Source organism: Octopus sinensis, linkage group LG8 (genome assembly GCF_006345805.1).
Source record: "Octopus sinensis linkage group LG8, ASM634580v1, whole genome shotgun sequence".
Taxonomy (NCBI): Eukaryota; Metazoa; Mollusca; class Cephalopoda; order Octopoda; family Octopodidae; genus Octopus; species Octopus sinensis.
Window position 1 is genome coordinate 86,739,491 of NC_043004.1, and position 22,677 is coordinate 86,762,167.

The 22,677-nt window shown below is 34.7% G+C and overlaps 1 protein-coding gene across 5 annotated transcripts in view; it reads right to left on the minus strand.

Annotated features, from left to right (window-relative positions):
• LOC115215089 (WW domain-containing adapter protein with coiled-coil) overlaps positions 1-22,677 on the minus strand; it is a 111,280-nt gene that overhangs the window by 68,456 nt on the left and 20,147 nt on the right. For all 5 annotated transcript variants that reach the window (XM_029784253.2, XM_029784251.2, XM_029784249.2 and 2 more), the window contains exon 3: positions 3,103-3,262. In XM_029784253.2, the coding sequence (XP_029640113.1) occupies positions 3,103-3,262 (160 nt within the window). The remainder of the gene's footprint in view (positions 1-3,102; positions 3,263-22,677) is intronic.

Here is a 22,677-nt window from a genome sequence, read left to right on the forward strand (position 1 = left end):
CCCTGTAATAGTGAATTTAAATGTCATCACAATGAGAGTATATAAAATGTATGAACAAAATTCTTATAAAAATCGTGGTGGAATAAAATTAACCAAAAATTAAATAAAATTCAAGTCAATACTAATTAAGTAACCTAAGAATAATAATTAAAATAGCAGATTTGATAAATAAATTATAAAATGATTAAGATGTGTGTGTGTGTGTGTATATATATATATATATATATAGAGAGAGAGAGAGAGAGAGAGAGATAGAGAGAGAGAGGTGCACACACACATACATAATGTATAATAATAATGTTCGTCCTTCGGGTTCGAAGATGACCATTGACATCATTTGGTGGAATTGCTGCTATGAGACCGGAGGTGGCTGGTGAGGCCAATCCGGGCAAGAAACCCGCTCCTACATACATACATATATATATATATATATATATATATATATATATATATATATACACACACACACACACACACATGTACATACATGCACCACAGAATATAGGCAACAATATTCATGATTTAAAAATTCATCTTTTAAACAATTTTTCATGGACAATATAGGATATAATAATCTGCAATGATAATTGTACAAAGTAATTTATATTAAAAACTTGACAAGACATTGCTATTGAAAAAAGAGACTTTGTAATTTATTTGTGAAAAATTAAGAAAATATGAAAATTTTGTTTTAAGAAAAGAGCACTATTCAAGTGAAAGAAATGATAGTATCAGCCAGAAAACTCATAATAATCTAACAGGACACTTTGATCTCCATTTCTAATTCCACCAAATTTATATTCAGTAATATACATAGATGCAAATTATATCTGAAAATGTTGGATACACAAGAATGCAAAGATTTGAAGAAAAAAATTGTTATAATGATGAGAAAGAATAAACCCAAAGAATTGTAAAAATTCACCATCATCATCATCATCGTTTAACGTCCACTTTCCATGCTAGCATGGGTTGGACGGTTCGACCGGGGTCTGGGAAGCCAGGAGGCTGCACCAGGCCCAGTCTGATCTGGCAGTGTTTCTACAGCTGAATATTATACATATTTGAAATTTTAAAATGATTCATGTTCAAAAAGTAATTAATATGTATAAACACAAGTGAATTAATAGAAGAATCCAATATTAAGTCAACACTTAAGATGAAGAACAGAACTCATTTCCCACAATCCCAATTCTTACTTCAAATATATGGACAATGTAACTAATATAAATGGAGATAAAATATCTTACGAGTTCTTAAATTTATGCATGGATCATCATCATCATTTAACATCCGCTTTCCATACAAGCATGGGTTGGACGATTTGACTGAGGACTTGCGAACCAGATGGCTGCAACAGGCTCCAATCTGATCTGGCAGAGTTTCTACAGTTGGATGCTCTTCCTAACGACAACCACTCCAAGAGTGTAGTGGGTACTTTTATGTGCCACCGGCACAGGGGCCAGTCTTGTAGTACTGGCAACAGCCACACTCAAATGGTGTTTTTTTACATGCCACCTGCACAGGAGTTAGTCCAGCGGCACTGGCAACGACCTCGCTCAAATGTTTTGTTCACCTGCCAGTAAGGTGACGCTGGTAACAATCACGCTCAAATGGTGCTTTTTACGTGCCACCGGCACAGAAGCCAAGCAGCTGCTCTGGCAGTGATCCCACTCAGATGGAGCTGTTAGCGCTCCACTGGCATGAGTGCCAGTCATCGAATTTGGCTCAATTTTGATTTCATTTGCCTCAACAGGTCTTTGCAAGCAGAGTTTAGTGTCCAATGAAGGGAGGTTGGCATGGGTGCCAGTCGTCGAATTTGGTTCGATTTTGAATTCGATCTCAAATTTATAAACTCATTTCTTGAATTTGAATGTTGAGTTTTATTCCAGCAATAACCATAGAAAAATATAAACCTCAACAACAAAAACTTGTCAAGAATTAAAATCATTTTTCTATACCATACGAAAAATGATAACTCATTAATAAAAGTAACTTATTTCAAAATACTAATTCTATGATTTTGTCTCAAAGATTTAGTTTTCAAACTATGAATTACTGAGCCAAATCTTTATGCCATGATTATGCAAAGCCAAAAAACTGTATAAGCAATTAGCTTAACCACAAATTTCATGGTAATTAATAATGTAGCCAGCCTTTAATATATTCAAAGGCAATATCACCTCTAACTCACTAATATCATTATTTGCCAACTTCAGTTAATATATGCAACTTTAGTCTAAACATAAGTTTGGTTAAAATCGCCTTCTTTATACATGATAAATAAGCTTTAAAAATTCACCAAAACAGATTGGCTAGTTTGAATAATAAACATTAAAAAAATTATTGTATCAACTAGCATAACATGAACAATTATTCAGCAATTTGTGATGGAACATTATGGTACAGGATTTGTTGTGTGCTTTATAAGTTGATTTTGCAAATGTAATAGCTTTTTAGGTTCAATCCCACAGAACAGCACCTACAATAGTATCTTTGAATGGAATTTGGCAGAAATGGTCCATCATATGTGTATATGTATGTGTTCTGATGGTGGTGTTTATGTCATGTCCCTGGACTGAAATAAATACTGGAATCAATATGACTGACTAAACCCTTGAAGGCAGTGCCCCAGCATGGCCACAGTTCGATGACTAAAATCAGTAAAAGTATAAAAGAAGAGTTAGATAATTATGTTGATTTAATATATGAAGCAACCAGAAGTAAATCAAAACAGCTGCTGTATATTTTCAACAGGAGTTATACAATGAAATAAGATTTAAGAAAATGTGAAGTCAGAAGAATCTAAAAAAAAAATTTTAATTTAAAAAATGTAGAAACAAAATTTAACAAAAATAATGTAAACAGCAGCTTTGCAATACTAAAATTTCTCACTTGTTTTTGGTAATCAGTGGCTATTGTACTCCAGGGGGGGCCCAGTCATTAGAATAAAGAGATCACACTTACCTGCCTGTACTAATTTCTACATAATAATAATCCATGTATTAATCCAATGTATATAAAGTGAATACAATAAACAATCCTATAGGTGACCAATTCTGACCTGCCACACACAAGTAATAGTAATATGAAATAGCGCACCTCTTTCCAGTTTTTCCTTAGTTCTTTCAATATAAGTGGTCTTGTTCTGATATCGGGGACTATGACGACTTCTGGGGCTGTCATCTCTTGTCCTGTCGTCATCGGGGGAGCTTCGCAGCTTTTCACAGCGACTGGTGATTGTATATGGGTACTGCATGCCCTAAAATTTAAAAAAAAAAAAAAATAGCAAAAATCCAGAAATGGGATTATATTAAAGGAAAGAAGATATATAAGCATATATTAAATTTGACATGTCATGTACTTAATTACCAAAACTGAAATAAGAATGATCAATTTTACAACAGAATCTAATTATTTAGTTTTTTTAAATATTGTATATTAAAAGGTAAATGGAAAATTTTGTTCCTTTCTAATTTTAATAAAAAAAAAAAACTGAACCCGTCAAATACACTACAAATGCTGATGATTTCCACATCACGCCAGTGGCAATCTCATATTCTTAACATAATAAAAAATTTATTATTATAAAAGTTAGAAAATATTTCAACTGATCTATTGATTCTTCACAAAGTTCAAAGCCCACAACGGAAGCTTTCTCTAACAATTGCAGCAATATACATGCACATCCCAAACTGAATAAAAAAATTTTAAATACTCGGCCCAATCCTGTTTCTCATCCTCATCTCTGACATAGATGAAGATACAACCAGCAACGTCTCATCCTTTGCTGATGACACCAGGGTCATGAGACAAATCAAAGACGAGGTGGATACAGAGGCCTTACAAAAGGACCTGACCACCATATATAAATGGCAGGAAACAAACAACATGTTGTTCAATGATAAGAAGTTTGAACTAATTCGCTACGGAACAGATCAAGATCTGAAAAATACAACAAACTACAGAAACCCATCAGGACAACAAATAATGGAAAAACAGTATGTGAAAGATTTAGGCATCCACATGGGAACCAGCCTAAAATTCAGAGAACACCTTGACTCAGTCTGTCTTACTGCAAGAAAGTACAGCGGGTGGATCTTGTGCACCTTCAAATCAAGAGATACCTCAACAATGAAAACCCTCTGGAACAGTATGATACTTCCGAGGATTGACTACTGTTCTCAGTTGTGGTCACCAACAACAAAGGGCCAACTATCTAAGATGGAATCGCTCCAAAGAAATTTTACCTCATACTTCTCAGAAACGAGGGACCTGGACTATTAGCAAAAGACTCAAAACCTTGAAGATGTACTCAATAGAAAGAAGATTTGAGCGATACCGAATTATATACATTTGGAAAATGATAGAGCAAAAGGTGCCAAACTTTGGTATCAAAACCTACCACTCACTGCGCCACGGAAGACGCTGCCAGCTACCACCAATCAACAAAAAGGCTGGCCAGGCAGCAAAAACCCTGCGAGAGTCAAGTCTGTTGGTTCAAGGAGCACAACTATTCAACTCCATTCCGGTACATGTCAGAAATCTATCAGGATGCAGTGTGGAATCATTCAAATTGCAGCTGGATAAATACTTAAGCACCATTAGAGATGAACCACATCTCCCAGGATATACACAACGAGCACAAACTGACTCAAACTCGCTCCTACACAAGTCAAAATTAAACAGAGAATACAACCTGGCAACCACACCAGACTCTGAGGGTGGAGTCTTCGACTTGGCCTGAGCATGGACTCAAACTCAAATGAAATTAAATAAAGTCAGGCTGATTTGCAAAGATTCATTCACCAACACATTACAAACACCCCAGGTCAACAAGCAGACTCCTTGGACCCCCTGGCTACATAACACTGAAGCAAAGTATCTTGTCCCATATGTTTAGATCAACTGAAGTCTACTAAGTGAAATATTGTAGACAGAAACTGCATGAAAATCAATTAGGTGGATGTGTTTGTTCTAAATGACAATCAGGGCTTCACAAAAATACCTTCAAATATTTATCATATTTGGGTTACACTCAGGCTGATTTGCCTGGTTCCAGCTTACAAGGTTGATAAATTTGTAACATACACTATCAACTAAAACTCTGAACACGAGTAACCCAATGAAACCTGTAAATAAAAGAACTATTTTCCAAAAGATTTATTCTGCCAAGATTGATTTAAATTTCAAATATACTCACAAATGAAGTCAAACATTTATTAGAAAATTTTAATTTTTCCAACACTAAAAAGTAAATATCATTTTTAAGCTTTGATATATTTTTTCTTTTCTTTTTATCTCTATGCATAATACAGTTTTATTTTTGCTTTTAATTTTTTATTTTTTTATTTATTTAACTATTAGTACTCCACAAATTTCAGGCCCTTTTTCCTTACAGACACGTTTTGCACCTGCAAAGACTGAATTTAGTATGGATCTTTTTTGAATTCAAATTCTTTACAATTTCTTTGACAGTGTCCTTCAAACAATACTGATTAGTTATAAATAGATCACCCACTGTACCAAAATAAAGCTTAATAGGTATCTGTAAATGATAAAGAAATCTTTAAAAACTGATGGTTATATATGAAAAATTGTAAATTTAGATTTCTTACAAAAAAAAAAATACAAACATAAATTATAAAAAGTGGCATTTTAATTAATTATTAATGATTTATTGAAATAGCTGAAGTAAAAAGATGAAAATAATCAAATTAAATCAATGTACATTAAATAAAATTCGTGTCAAAACAAAAAATAATTTTAATAATAAAGAATTGCCATTTAGATGTGATATGAAATTGAATACAAATAACATTATATGTTGTGGCTTATACAGAGTGTTATTTTAGTAAACTAAGCTCCATAAACTTTAAGAGTCACAAAAATAATTTATTATGGCAATTTAAAATTTTGCTGCATTTGAGTATAATAACAGTGCATATAACTCTTTTAATCTGAAAATTATACAAATAATGCTGATTTTTTGGAGGTCACTTTTACCAATAAGTATACAAAATTTGTACAAACAAGAAGCAAGAAATTATAAAATATTAGATTTCAATAATTATTTACACTAAGGGAAAAAATTACAACTTTCCAGTGCTATCAGTAGCACAGTTTGTATTGTTAACCATTTATTCCTGCCTTAAAGTGGTTCTTTGAAATCATAAATTCTTGTAATTTTTTTTCTTTGACATTTTCTCCATTTTTTTTAAATATGAACTCTATATTTCTATTACAAAATAGATACCATGGGTTGTTCAGACAAGTCTAACTTTTCAGTTGCTTTTGAATTAGTTATACTCTATATAAAATACTCCCGGAGTAATTTCTTTCTATATTTGCTATGACTTCCTCTGTTTCAAAACTACATTTCCTTAATATAAATTCCCCTTCATATTATTTTCATTACATTTGTTATTCAAAAGTATTTTTAGCAAAGCTGATCCATGATAGAATTATCATGCATAAGATACAATTTGAGTGTAAAGTTGTTTCTATTGACATAATTTAATTTTTTAGTCAAAAACAAACCAAGTTACTTTGCATTTATTGATGTCTTTGACAGGATTCACACTTTGCAGTTTGAAGATTATAAAAGAAAAAAAAAGAGACAGATGTAGACAAATGGCTTGTGAAAGCTGTACTAAATGCTACTGTTAACAAGTTCAGGATTAGCAATAAGCCCAATAAGAACTTGGTATACAAGTAAATGTTGACCAGACTATCATAAACCCCTTTATATTCATTATAGACACTGAAGCTATTAGAGTTTCAGCCTAACTGTCCTTGCAAGCATTTATTAAGTTCTCAGAGGAATCCATCTCAAAGAATTGCAGGAAAAGTTCTAAAATTAGAAGCATGGCATCGAGTTTAAAAGTCAACATGATATTAAACACTAACATTAAATAGTGTACATAAAATCCGGCTGTCAAATGGGAAGTCTATTGATATGCAGGAAGGAAGTTGGTAGGAACTTGATATTGCATATTTAGTGCAGGTAATGGGTACAAAAGGGGTGCCGCGGGATTTCTGGCACATTAACAAGATACAAGACTTTACATGTGATACAAACAGTACTAAGAATAAGAAGCATCCAACAGTTGAATTTCATAAATTGCTGACAGACTTGTTGCTACAATAATCTAGTGGTAGTTGCAGCAAAATTTGGAGCTTTAATGCATATGTTGGCAAAAAATGGTTTCTCGCCTCATGTAGACTGTAAAAAGTATGCATAAGTGATACAGCATAGTAAGATATGGGTACTACAATGAAACACATGCACTGAAAAAAATGATCTGTTGGATGTGAACAGTTAACTAACATAAAAAGTGTAAAAGAGAGGGGAAAAAATGTGCTATCAATGGAAAGAACCAATGGAAAAGGCAAGATGTAAGAATAAGGTCAGACCTCACAAAAATTATGAAAACCCAAAATGCTTGTTAATTATGCCTTACATCAAACCCATACAACTATAAGGGGGAGGGAATATTAAAACAATAACTACTACACAAATTATACGCAAGAAATATTTCTTCTTTTTTCATGATTTGTCAGACTGCTACCATACTGGGACACTATCCTTCAAGAGTTTTCAATAACAAAGAATGTCAGTTATTGAAATTGATTCCATCTATAACAAAGTTAACATTTGCATATCAAGGTAGACAGCCTCATAGATAGTGCCTAGATTATCCTTAATCAACAACTCATAAGGTATTCAAACAATTGATAATAAAAATCCTGCAATAACAAGCCAGGATACCAGAAATGAAAAGGTCACTTCAAACACAAAGGGTCATGTCAACTTTGCAACCTGCCCAGACTCAAAGAACACTTGCAGCTATATGTCCAAGATCAATGAAGAGAGTCTCTATATGAAGCACAAACAACTAAAAATAATGACCAGAAGTTCCTCAAATCATACCCTACCGTCTTAAAATATTGAAGACATATTGTATGATGTAGTCCTAGATACACAATATGTAAAAATAAGGTGGGATAGCAATGACTGGAACACTTCTGACCCATAGACCTGACTGATCAGGGCTGACTTGGAACTAAACTATTTTCAAAGATCTAGATACTAGAACATAAGCTAACAAAGATGCATGTACAAGACCACTTGACCTATAAAAATAGCAGCAGTATCTCACCCAGATCACATCATAGTAACTTAAAATAGGAAGGAAACATTAGATAAAAGTGACCCTACATGCATGATGTGGAGGGTGGGGGTCAAGGTAGTCACAGATGGATCATGGGACAATATAACATCATCCAAAATTCCAGTATGCTATTGTAAACACAAACCAAAAGTCAGCTATACACGGAGGAAATTCATCTGCCACCACTGAAACCTCCAGACATTCTGAAGTACTGGATACCAAACTGGATGGAACATGCCCCACAGCAGTAATCAGCATAAACACTGTCTGATCTATGTGGGTCATTCAAATGTTCAGTCAGCTACTTTATAAGTCTGCAAAAGTAGAAGACAAACTAGACTTCCTTAATAATAAACACACATGAAGATGATGAAGGATCACAATAAGCAGTGAGACATGTTGTCCAGTCCATGCAAGAATAGAAAAAAACAGACATAAAACAATGAAGAAACCACCAAGTATATTGGAGGTGGGGATCTTTGCTGTCAAAAGTACTAATTACCAACAACATACTATTTCCAAGCATAAAAGATGTTCTGATCTCAGCAGCCAAATTCTGACTTGAAAATTTTAATTGGGGGTGGAGGGGTGAAGGTCTCAGCACCTCTTCACATACTTTAATGGCTTAGTGACAAACAGATCCTGTTAATCAAATAGTCTATATTTGGTTTCTTTCACTTACACAGTAATAGAGCTAAGCAAAATACCACAGGGGAGCATGGTGCATACTAAACATACCAACAGCAAAGTTTTGAGTATGTAATATGAGTTGAGATTATCCATGTAATTAACAGAAAAAGCTTCCTCTAGGAGTGGTCAAAATCTAACATCTAGGTCTTAGTCTTGGTTCCTCTCATACAGTTGGCCAGTATATCAAGCAGCAAGACATCCACAATCATCTGTTTTGAGCATAGTTGTCTGCATTTTCCCAGTTGATACTAAGTTGCTTCAAATCGAAGATGGTGCGGCATGTCTTCTTGTGTCCTTCTCTCTTCCCTCATCCCTTTGGTGGTACCCACTATAAAAGTGTCTTGGGTATTTGTTCTTCCAGCAGTCAGAAAAAATGACCAGCAGGTCTCAACCCCCTTTCCACCACAATCTCAAGCTAACTGTGCAGACTGTCTCTTCTCAAGACTTCAGAATTTGAGATTGTCCCTGTAGGTGACCTTGAGTATTTTGTGTAGATAGTGAGATTAAAAAAAAACAAAAACTGACCAACCAAAAGTTTTGTAAATGAAAGACAATGAAGAGAGTGTGGACCCTGTCTCTAAAACCAAAAAGTGAAAGCAATAGAAATGCTTCAGTCATATTAGACCTCAACAAAAATTCTTAGCTGGCTAGACTTCAGAGCAAGTAGAGAGAGTTTCTTTTTTTTTTTTGCTTGTTTGTTTATCTAGTTGCAATCATTGAACTGTGACTAGTCAAACAAATCATCCCCACTACCCACACACATAAAATTGGCTTCTTTCAGATTCTGTCTACCAAATTCACTCACAAGGCATTGGTCAGTCTAGGGCTATAGAAAAAGGCACTTGCCTAAGGTGCCATGCAGTGGGACTTTACCATATGGTTGGAAAGCAAACTTCTAACCATACAGCCTTGCCTGCACTGAGAGATAAGGAAAAGTATCTCAAGGGAGGTGTTAGCCTCTGCATAATGACTAATAAGGCTATCAATGTTTGAGGATTTACACAAATTCTTCATGTTGTGATACCATTCCATGAACTGGTGGCTTTATTTTAACATACATTCACTGATTCAATGCATTGACATTATGCAATTTCTGCTGATATAACATATTGATTATTGTTGTTATTTTTCAATTCACTGGCTTTAAAATACTTTCATCCTTTTCAAGTTCACTGAATTTTAATATTTATTAAGATTTCTTGAAGTCAATGTGTCAGTGAACAGAAAATCCCTAACACATCACCAAGTAATGTACACGGTACACAATGTCTGTGATTCAGCATTAAGTTACTTGAGCAACAACAAATCAGTGCATGAAAACAGACAGGAATAAAATGTAGTATGTTGGGAATTTCACGTGATTAAGTATAGGTTTGTACAGTAATTTTTACCCCTGACATAAAGAAAACCAAAACACTACACTGAGAAACAAAAAATATGGAATATTTTACTGTACACTTAGTAAAAATACATGAACATAAAAAGCAACTATTAAAATTAAATTACAAAAGAATAAAGAATAAAAACAATACAAATATTACCTGTACATTATAAGGAACGATTTTAACCTTCAAATTCTGAAAATTGTCTCTTGTTATCAATATCCTTAAATAAAAATATCTTTAAAAAAAAAAATTCACTGATGTTATCTATATCACTAATACTATCAAGGTTATCAATGCTGCCTACCATCCAAAGCCACAATTTTTAAGCAATTTTGCAACTATCTTGGTTTTTACAGCATGCCATGATTTTAGGACCTACTCACACACTTGAGTGATTAACTGTTGGCCTTTTCAGGCAATCTGTTGGTATCAGTATCAGTTACAATTTATGGTGCTCATCTAGTGATTCCACTCTTCTTAAATGTCTTAAAAAGTTAGTAAATGGCCACATCAGTCATAATTAACTTGTTACTGCACCATGGACTGTTGCCATTTTCATCTCAACTGTGCACCCTTTCTTTGATACTCTTGTTTTATTAAAAACAAAACTGAGGCAAAAGGATACTTTTTAAGGAGGACACTAGAAAACGCAGGTCAGATTTTATCCAGAGCTTAATCCCCTTTTTATCCATTCGCTCCTTTAGATGGATGTAAACAAATTCCACATGGAATTTTGTCCTTTGGTAAAGTTATCATTCTCTTAAATATCAGCAGTGGTAGCAATTTTGTTCCATTGGCACATGACAGAACCACAGTATATAATGGGGTTTCCCCCAAATCCAGATGTCTTAGCAGTTTTGGTCCCTTCAAGATCCATGTCCAATTTGATATCAAATCAAACATTAATGGCACATCAGCCATGATTCGATCTGACCCAGTTCATAGTCTTCTTTCTTGCACTAATTATAAAGCTGTGAAATTAAATTACTTTGCTCTTATAACACTATGGTATTTGTTGTACTATTCTCAATACTAACCATGTCTTTTCATAAAACTCTAGCATTAACTTGGCATGACATGAAAATCATTCAGTCCTCATGCTACTGTTTCAATTTAGATTAATAGTTTTTGTTGATGCTGAATTTTCTCCCAAACTATCCAATCCATCTTTGCCTCCAATTCTTGCAATTTAGCTACAGGCTTATGCAAGTTATGTATATTTCTTCATGCTGGCTTCAACAGATTCTTTTACTTCCTCCAGTAGCATATCATTTTCTCAGTTGGAGGTGGTCCAAAATACCTTTTCAGCTCAGTCGCCATGCTGTTTGGCATATTTAAATTTTTTGCAGCTTATAGCCAATGGTGTATGAGTGCCTTTTAATTCCAGATGCTATAATATAAGTGTTAAAAATTTCAAGTCAAAAGGTTTTTGAAGCTGTAGAACAAACCTAACCAGAACACATTTGAATTTAAACTAATCAAAGGCAATACTTTTTAGACATTCAAGAGAGAAAGCCCATATTGATAAATTTTTAAAAGAATTATCTACATATTAATCCTAGTGCAGCATGCACAGCTAACAACTGAACATATATAGATTGAGAAACATTTACAAGTAGTTTTTAACATACATTAATCTACAATTGCAGTTGTTTGCTAAATTCAAGATTCTCATAGCTTGAGTGAGTCTGCCCTGAGACTGGCTGTTATGGTATGACAAGTCAGCAACACCACATGCACAATGAAATAGTGCAATAGTATTGTTACATATACAGAGATACAAGAAATAAATCAAACTTTTCCAGAAAGATGCAAAGCATTTTTAAACAACTAAATACAGTTTTACAGTATTCCACAAGTGCACTCCATGTATCCTTTCAAGTTGAAACTTTTTAAAATACAAATCACAAGTTTTTGTTTCATGATCTAAGCTGTTTCTTTAATATAAAGTTCTATATTTAAAACTTCTACAAACCATCTGCTAAGCACTGCTGACATGTTTCATTACAGAATAATAAAATACTAAGATGAGTGCTTGGTTATTATGGCCTTAATAAGATTTACTAAATAACTTTAACACAGTACAATTCTTTTTTGTCACCTGATATTACCCCACTTAAAGTCAGGGTTCATAGATGTAAGTGAAATTGATTATTTTTTAGTATAATTTACACACTTCACTCAGAGGTCACATACTGACACAAATCTTCCTCTAGGGTTAAAATATATTATGAAAAATATAACCATCTTCTAAAAATTCATGGTATATTTTGAAGACTTACTTCAGAGGTAAAAAATAGCATCCACACTGCCAGAAAATATGGTACATAAAGCTAGGGTGGTAACAAAACATTTGCCAAATATAAAAGAAAAATCTTTGGTTCAATGGCATCAGAAGTCCTTGTTTGTCTCCTCTACATTTAGCCCCTTGTGGGCAATAAAGAAATAAGAAATGTGTAATTAATACATGGTTAGTTCTGGGTTTTAATCTAATTAGAATTAATTTAGCCTTTAAAATACACCAGAATCAATAAATATCAGTAACACATTCGTTTTTAATTACTTCCATGCATTTAGTTAATTGGGCTTATGTGATTGCTTCATTTCATTTGAGCTCATCAATGCTATCAATCATCAAGAGCTTTACTGGTAGCTCACGTTTACACATTAAAAAGAAATAGCTTGAAATTTAAGTAAACTGCAGTTTCTAAACATATTTAATTTTTCAATGTGGTAGTTAATTGAAAATGGTAATGAAGGGAGCTGTTCCAATTACAATTGACATATCCTTTTTCATGGCTATCTAATAGCTGCATAAGCTTAATTGAAATATGATTGACCAGGTTAATGATTTGATGTTTCTGTTCTTACAAATCAGTAATTAGTTTGAAATTTAATTCCATAGAAAAAAAGCATAACAAAAAGAAAAATTTCAACAAAACCATAAAAATGATTATAGTTAGTATTGTGACCTAATAAAATATAGCCAGTCTCTGATGTAAAATTGTTGGTGATAGGAAGGGTATCGAACCAGTAAAACCATGCCAAAATTATGACAGGCACCAATACAATGAGAAATCTTATCTGTATAGACAGGACTAACTCCACATTACTACCATGCAAAGCAGTAGAAAAGTGCAAGAATCCTTGATAATCATCATTAAGTAATCACACATTTCAAGGTGCAGAAAATAGACTTTGAACAACAACCTAACCATCACCACCATTGTGTATCCTCCTATTATAAGTAATAAAATTTCATGGCTGTCATTAGTGATGTTGGTTCCATGAAAGACAAGTCTGAAGAGATTGTAGATTTTAGAGATGCCAGAACAAGGCAAATACATGTATGCTGTGTACAAGAAGATGGAGAACCTCAGCTAAACTCCTTGTGAGCAAAGAATACCAGTACAAATCCATCTGGGTAAGTAACAATGCTGAGATAGGTGGAGTAGGTATATGGTAGGTAAGGAAACTGAGCAAATTATTGAGGGTGTGAGAGTGTGTGTGACAGTATAGGATATAGATCTGTAACAGAAGAAGACTGCTGAGAGTTCTATGAAACAACCTGATGTCAGCTATGGACAAGGTCTGTTACTGGAGCAAGTACCAATCAGACAAAAGGTACCATTGTATTAGAATAATACTGCTATTAGAACTATAAAGACTACAAGACAGCCATAGAAAAACTAGAAGAAAGAGGATAGCAAAGAACAATATTAAGTATTTAGAAGAGAAGCTATAAGTCATATTTGCATGGCATAAAAGAAGCTAATATTCTGTAATAAGAGGGTTAAAGGCATGAAGTATTGTAAATTGCAAAGCAATGTGCCAGTGTAAAACAAAATTGGAAAAGTGTGTTCAAAATAACACCACCAACTTACTTTCACTGAGGTTTGGAAATTGTTATTATGAAGAGCTATACATAATGTGAAGACTGCATGGGGGGAAGAGAGACTACTCCCTGTAGTTGACAGTTAGGTGGTCAAAATGGCTATAAAGGGCATGAAAGAGAGGAAGGCTGCTAGTCCATCAAAGAACAGTCACCAAGGTGCAGTAAATTTCCAGTGAGGGACTCAAGTTGATCACTTGCATAGTCAAATGGTGTTATTTGCTCTCAAGGAGTTTAGCTGAGGTTCTCCTCCATCTTACTTCTTGTACACAGCATATATCTACTTGCCTTCTTCTAGCATCTCTAGAATCTACAATCTCAAGAAAGAAGCAACTGTAGAAATATCAAACTGATAGATCAAGTTATGAAAGTAAAAAGTGTTTTAGAATAAATGATAAGGGAGAGAACTACTAATGAGATGCAGGTTGGAGCACTATTGATGAAGATGAGAAGTTCTTAAGAATAAGCTTTTCTTCTTAGCATGTACTGAGTTCAAGAAGACCTTTGACATAGGACCATACTCTATAATCTGGTGGACATTAAGACAACTTGATATAAAAAGTTTGTTAGAGTAGTGCAAGTCATATACAAAAATGCTTTCAACATCAAGCGAGTTGGCAATGAGTTGAGAATTTAGTGGGAGATTAGGTGTCCACCAAGGATTAGTTTTCAGTAGGCTCTTGTTTACTAAAGTTCTCCAGGCCATAAAAGATGATCCAGTACTTATAACTGAATCTGTGAAATAATTAGATGAAATCCCAGATGTGGAAACAAAACCTCCAATTGAGAAATATGGAGAAAAAGAACAGATAGGAACTGCATACATATTACTAAGGGTGTACATTCAGGTCTACCAGGTTGCCAGATAAAAGAGGCTCTGCATGTGACATGTATAGGAGTTACTAGCAGTTAGAGTACCAATGAAATAAATACTTTCCAGCCCTCAAAATGGCTCCAGAGAAGTAACTAATAGTTTCTGTGACCTAAACAGCCATAGAGAAATGTGCTGACAGACAGTAGTAGCCAAACTAAGAGGGTGCGAGGTAAATTCAGAGAGCTATTACCAAAGGGATTGTTTCTTCAAGCAAAGAACATAAGTGCAATGTTGCAATTTTGTGACAGCAGTAGTGAGTGTAGATGAGCAAAGGCTGGAAAGAAAGGAAGTATGCTCTACTGGCTATGTAATGAGAGTGGATATGGTAGATAGAAACTGTGCGGAAACCTGCCGTATGCGCGTGCATGTTTGCATTCCATCACCACTTGACAATTGGTGTTGGTTTGTTTATGCCCCCTTAACTTAGCAGTGCAACATAAAGAGACCAATTGAATAAGTACCAAGCTTGAAAATAAATACTGATGTCCATTTGTTTGACTAAACTTCTACAAGATGGTGCCCCAGAATCAATGAACAAGTAAAATATAAAAAGATAAAAAAGAGAAGATTGTATTAGTACAGTCTAGTAATGCATATGGATTTTTCATAGTTGAGTAAAGGAGTCCCAGGTGATCCAAGTGAAAGGAAGGTGTGGAAGAGAAAGGTCAAGGAAGATAAGGGCAGAAGTAGTGAATGAAGAAAAAGTTCAGGATGCTGAACCTGACAAAGAAAAAGAAAAGCAATAAGAGGCAAAATGATAAGGTAGCGAAGACCAGTCCAACCCACAACCATATGGAAAAAGATAATGATGATGAAAACCATTTGTTATGTTATAAACAAATGTTACACATGAAAAATTCAAGCATAACTGACAATTTTCAATAGTTTAAGTATAAAACACAACATATTTAGGGAGCAATACTGATACAAGATAATTTTCAAAATCAGAAATGTTTACAATAAGCAACCTTACAATTTGTCTTTGATAGTAAATCCACATAATTTGCTATGCATATTAAGTTGGAAAAATATTTTAACAATAACAAATGAGTAAGAAAAAAATTTGACAATAATAAATGAGAAGTAAACAAAAAAAAATGATATTTCGGATTTCATAGGCTGCTTGATGGAATGTAGTTAAGAGTCTGTTAGCTTGATGCTTCACTTTTTTTCTCTACTCATCACCATCAGACATGCTGACACCACAAATTTACAATTACTATTGTTGCCAACCTTTACCAAACATACCATTTCATTCTCATCAGTACTTGTTAACCTACCTACCATTCAATATAATATTTATTTCTTTGGTGGAATGCATTAGAAAACAATTCTCTTGTATTAAATATCATTTTCTCATTTAATAGATCATATATTAAATCATAAATTCGTAACAGAGAATGGTACTCAGATCTAAAGTAATAACCTCTTTTCATTTCAATAACATACTTATGTATTTTATTATTCAAGGCATTCATAATAATCTAAATGTGAATTAACTCATCAGAATTGTCGTTTCAAATTAAATTATGAAATGCTTTGTAGATTATTTACTCCATTATTCACATTTTTACATTTAGATTTTACTCAATTAGTAGGTATAAATTTCTGATAATTGAAAGGAAAATTTTTATGAAGATCTAATGTCCTAATCAACAATATTTGTGTGTTTATGTATTTGAAGTGAAACATGCTAACATAAGACATTTTACCAAAACTACAGTACAATAACCACTTACAATATGTTATGGTCAAATATCTAAATTAGCCTCAAAATTCTATAACTGGTATAGGGATGATGATGTAAATAATCTATTCCTGCTGAAGCATCAATGAGGTGACTCACAAATTAATCACATATTCTTTATTTGTATTATCCTGGGTTTTGTTTTTAAAAACACCAATATTTATATGTCCTTTCAATCACAAGTTACCCAACAAATTTGCGTATTTGTTAAATAGTTCATTTTAAATTTGTGTTAAAAGATCAAAAGAACTAGTTATCAGACCCGTTAAAATGAACAGTTAAAATCTTAATAGATATAGCTACACCAACATATTTAAATTTTGAAGCTGATAAATGAAACTAATCTAATGAAATTTCTTTTTTCTGATAAATGGATACAAATATGAAATGTATGACTGACAAGTCAAATGCCAAACAGAAAAATTTTCAGAACAGCTGTTGTGATAATGATTAAAAAATATGAAATAGTTCTTGTAAGTACTGAGACTAATGTACTTTGAGGAAAAAAGAGGGAGAAAATGAAAATCATTGATAACGTACATGAAATTTATAGAAATTTAGATAAACTACTCTTGCTTTGATCTAAGAGTGGAATTAGTAAATGGTATAAGATAATTATAGGTAGATGAGGCTTTAATAAATTACTGAGAAAACCCTATTAATAACACCTTCAAAAATACATTTTATAAGGAACTTTATAATCTTCAAAAAATATATAACTATAATCAATAAATTCTTTTTGTAAACATGTACTACCTATTATCAAATCCTTATATTCTGACAATTATTTTGGTAACCTGTGTGCAAGAATGAAGATAATTTGAACAATTCACAGCTAAGGGGAATGTAGAATAAAACTGGCAGCTTTTCTTGTCAAGGCCAACTAAACACAAACTTAGACACGAGAAATATACCACTTATTAACTCATGATGACATTGAAAAATACAAAACTATACTAGTTTCAGACACTGGACAGTGCTCATGCTGGAATAAGGTATAGTCAATTTTAAAGACTCCATCAAATATTTTATGGACTGGCCTAGTATGGCTGTGTGGCTAAGAAGTTTCCTTCCAGACCATATGGTTTCAAGTTCAGTCCCTACTGTATGGTACCTTGGGCAAGTGTCTTCTATAATTACCTTGGACCAACCAAAGACCTGAGTGGATTTGGCAGATGGGAACTGAAAGAAGCCCATCATATGTGTATGTGTGTGCGATTGTGTGCTTCTACATCTTGACATAGCACAATAGTTGCAAACAAGTTCCATCATCAAATAAGCAGTGTTGTTGCCAATCTTCTGTGTAAATATGTCTGGCTATAGAAAGGAAATTTTTTGCTTGGAAACAGGTGAAGGTTGGCGACAAGAAGGGCATCTGGCTAAAGAAAATCTAACTCAATAAATTCAATCTGAGCTATGCGAGCATAGAAAAGTGAACATTAAAACAATGATGTACATATTTTATTGACATTAGAAGGATGGAAAGCAATGCAGACCTGGGCAAGACAACCAATTACCACAAGATGTTTTGTCCAACAGCTTACTGATTCATTCATCTACTCACAATTTTTGAAGATCATCATCATTTAACGTCTGCTTTCCATGCTAGCATGGGTTGGATGATTTGACTGAGGCCTGGCGAACCAGACTCCAATCTGATCTGGCAGTTTCTACAGCTGGATGCCCTTCCTAATGCCAACCACTCCGAGAGTGTAGTGGGTGCTTTTACATGCCACTGGCACGAGGGCCAGTTTGGTGGTACTGGCAACGACCATGCCCAAATGGTGCTTTTTATGTGCCACCTGCACAGGAGCCAGTCCAGCAGCACTGGCGACGACCTCGATCGAATGTTTCACATGCCACCAGCACAAGTGCTAGTAAGGCGACATGGTAATGATCACACTCGAATGGTGTGTTTAACGTACCATCAGCACGAAGGCCAGCTTGTTGCTCTGGCAACGATCTCATTCGTATGGTACTCTTAGTGCTCCACTAGCAACAGATGCCCGTCACCAACTTTGATTTCACTTGCCTCAACTGGTCTTTGCAAGCAGAGTTTAGTGTCCAATGAAGAAAAAGCATGCATAAGTGGACTGGTTACACCCCTAGCATAGGCCACAAGGTTATGGTCACACTTGCCGAGTCTTCTGAAGCACAGCATATTTCCTGAGGTCCCGGTCACTAGTCATTGCCTCGGTGAGGCCCAATGTTTGAAGGTCATGCTTCACCACCTCGTCCCAGGTCTTCATGGGTCTACCTCTTCAACAGGTTCCCTCAACTGCTAGGGTGTGGCACTTTTTCACACAGCTATCCACATCCATTCTCGCCACATGACCATACCAGCGCAGTTGTCTCTCTTGCACACCACATCTGATGCTTCTTAGATCCAACCATTCTCTCAGGGCACTAACACACTGACATTATACATCCATCAGAGCATGCTGGCTTCATTCCTTGCCAGTTTACGCATGTCCTCAGCAGTCATGGCCCATGTTTCACTGCCATGTAGCATGGCTGTTCGTACACATGCACCGTACAGTCTACCTTTTACTCTGAGCGAGAGGCCCTTTGTCACCAGCAGAGGTAAGAGCTCTCTGAACTTAGCCCAGGCTATTCTTATTCTAGCAGCTACACTTTCAGCGCACCCTCCCCCGCTACTGACTTGGTCACCTAGGTAATGGAAGCTATCAGCTACTACTACTTTTTCTCCCTGGAATGTGGCGGAAGTTGTTCTCTGCACATTTTCAGTGTTATTTATAGCTCCCAAGCATCTACCACATACAAAAACTATCCTCCCAGTTAGCTTTCCTTCAATATTGCTGCACCTTATGTGTCCATAACTTACACTGGGTACATCTTATAGAGTTTCTACCTACGCCTTTTCTACAGATCGAGCAGGGCCATCTACCTGAAGAGATTTGTGGTTTGCCTGCCTTCCTACTCGTTAGGACTTTGGTTTTAGCTAGTTCATTCTAAGGCCCTTCGACTCTAATCCTTGTTTCCACACTTGAAACTTCTCTAGTTCTGTTAGTGACTCAACAATTAGAGCAAGGTCATCAGCATAAAGGAGCTCCCAGGGGCATCCTGTCTTGAATTCCTCTGTTATTGCCTGGAGGACTATGATAAATAGAAGGGGGATGAGGGACTGAACCTTGGTGGACCCCTACCTCTACCCGAAATTCTTCACTGTACTCGTTGCCAACCCTCACCTTCCTGACAGCGTCCCTGTACATGGCTTGCATGGCTCTCACTAACCATTCATCTATCCCTAGTTTCCTCATTGACCACCAGATAAGGGATCGGAGGATTCTGTCAAAGGCTTTCTCCATGTCAACAGAAGCCAGGTACAGGGGCTTATCTTTGGCTAGGTATTTCTCCTGCAGCTGTCTAACCAGAAATATAGCATCAGTGGTGCTTTTCCCTTGCACAAAACCAAACTGCATCTCATCCAAACTGACTCTCTCCCTAATTAGTTGGGCTATGACCCTCTCCATGATCTTAAACCTGTAATATTTCTAAGAAAGCAATAAGCTGGAAAAAATCCTTTAGAAAATATTGGTATTTATAATTACAGCAGCAAAATAAGAACATTTACCAAACCACAATACACTGGTCACAGCTTGAACGCAGCTAAAGGAATAGTAATGTGTAGAAAGCACCTTTATAACTGGGTGATATGATTTATGTAAAGCAGAGCAGCCTATTTTAATTTGTTGGAATGAATTCTATATTTACTTATAAATGAAACAATGAAAGTGCTCGGGATGGGTTTGAATTCCCAAAATTGTTTCATTATATACAACAGAAACAGTATTAGACTAATAAAATAAACATCTGTATATCATACTTAAACCAACTACATCACAAAAAGGCAAATTAACTATGGTATTCATCCAGAGATGATATCGCTTATGGACATACTGCATTTAAAAACATATATATCAATAGATGAAAATTATCCAGCAGCATAGACAAAATCTGTTGTCACTGATATAGGAAAACAATGAGTGAAAAATCACTGGTGTGACAATTAGCTGCCTGGCCAAATAAAAAATCTTTTATATACAACAGCAATATTAGATTAAAATAGCCTTAAGAAAAAATACATAAAAAGATACAAAGTGCAAATAACCAAGGAACATGTGCATGTAACATTTTAAATTGGCTGCAGCACAGAAGGCTCAAACAAGTGCAAAGACATGGAACAGTTGGCAACACATCCAGCTGGAACTCAGGGATATGTCTAGTACCACAATATCAGTCTTACTTGAATGCTACTCTCTTCAATGATTTATAAACAAGAGAAATGAAAATATTGAAAGAACAAGTATTCAATACAAGTAAATCAATAAGGACTATTTTGTATAGAAGTGCCAAAAATTATTACACATGAAATAAATTTAAGTGGTAATACACCTAATTTTCAAAAATTTAAATCTGGGTAGCAGCAAAAATTTCCAATAAAAAATTTGAAATTTGTCTAAGGACTTCTCATACGAATGGGACTGTCCTGAGGCTTCAACCTTGTTGATAAGATAAAAATTTATAGCCTGATTGGTTGTCAACTAATTTTCAAATAAGTCAGTGCTGACAATTTCAATATTTTAATACTACTCTCCCTTAACGAAAAAATATTTTTAATACTCAAAATGAATACTAAGATTTTTAAATAAATGAAAACTCTAAACTGATTTGTTGCTAAATATGTTATGATGAAGTCAATGGAGTTTCGCCAAATTTATCTTAAAGCAGATTGTCAAACATCTGTTTATGTTAACAGTGAAAGCCACATAAACCAATTGATTAAAGTACTGGAGTGTTTACTGTTAGTGAATTACTGAGTTTTTATAAATATTACATAATTAAAGTAGTTTCACTTACCAGCTAGTGAAAGGACTATCAAGAGTGCAAAATGTACAAAATATCATGCTGTATCAAGGAGATTTTCTCCGTTCCTCCATCCAGCTTTGCTTCATCTGCTTCCCCATCATTTCCTAAGCTAACTCAGACACTTGTTTCTAATGTTCATGCTTATAAATCTTATGGGGCATCCTATTGCCAAACTGCTCTTTTCAAGACGTTTATAAATGTCAAAGGAGACAAAGGTCTCATTGTTCCTTGTTCAACACTAAGCACAAGTTAATACAGAATACATCAAACATCATCGTAAAATAGTGCCAATCCTTGCTAAGCTCTTTCATACTCTTCTCTATACAATATACACACATACCCTCATTTTCAAAGAGAATGGCTCTTTGAACCCTATTTACTTTTGCTCTTACAAAAATGATCATGATTGATAACCAACAGTATAGGTTCCAAAAAGCCCATTAGACAGCTCATGCCATCATAATGAGTTCTCTTGAATCAACAACCACACACTCTTATGTTGACATGCTCCCTAAAGTCCTTCAAATCATCAAAAGCTATCATTGGACATAAACATCTATTAATAACCCTTTCTAAATATGTTGCAATAAAGACATTGTGGAAAATAGTTTATTCAATACCACCAAATAACAGGCAATACACAAAAGATCCCAACCCCTTTATCTCTACACATAATGCAAGAACTAGTAATCCAAACTCCTCATAGTGGCTACTCTTCAGCAAAATTACACTGTAAAAGTTGGATTTTCTTTTTATGGTCAAAAAATACTTCAACCACAATGGAGATTTGAACTCAGTACAGTTCTGCCAATCAACCACCCTTATAAAAACAATTACAATTATCACACCCATTTTTCCATGCTTGCAAGGGACAAATGGTTTTCTCCAGTAGTGTTATGTCACTTGTTGCTGTCCTTTGTCATTTCCTTCATGAAGTCCAGCCTCTTGAGATCAGCACTCACCATTTCTTCTCTTCTGCAGCTTCTTTCCATTTGGATCACTTGGCATTTCTTTATACCTCATGT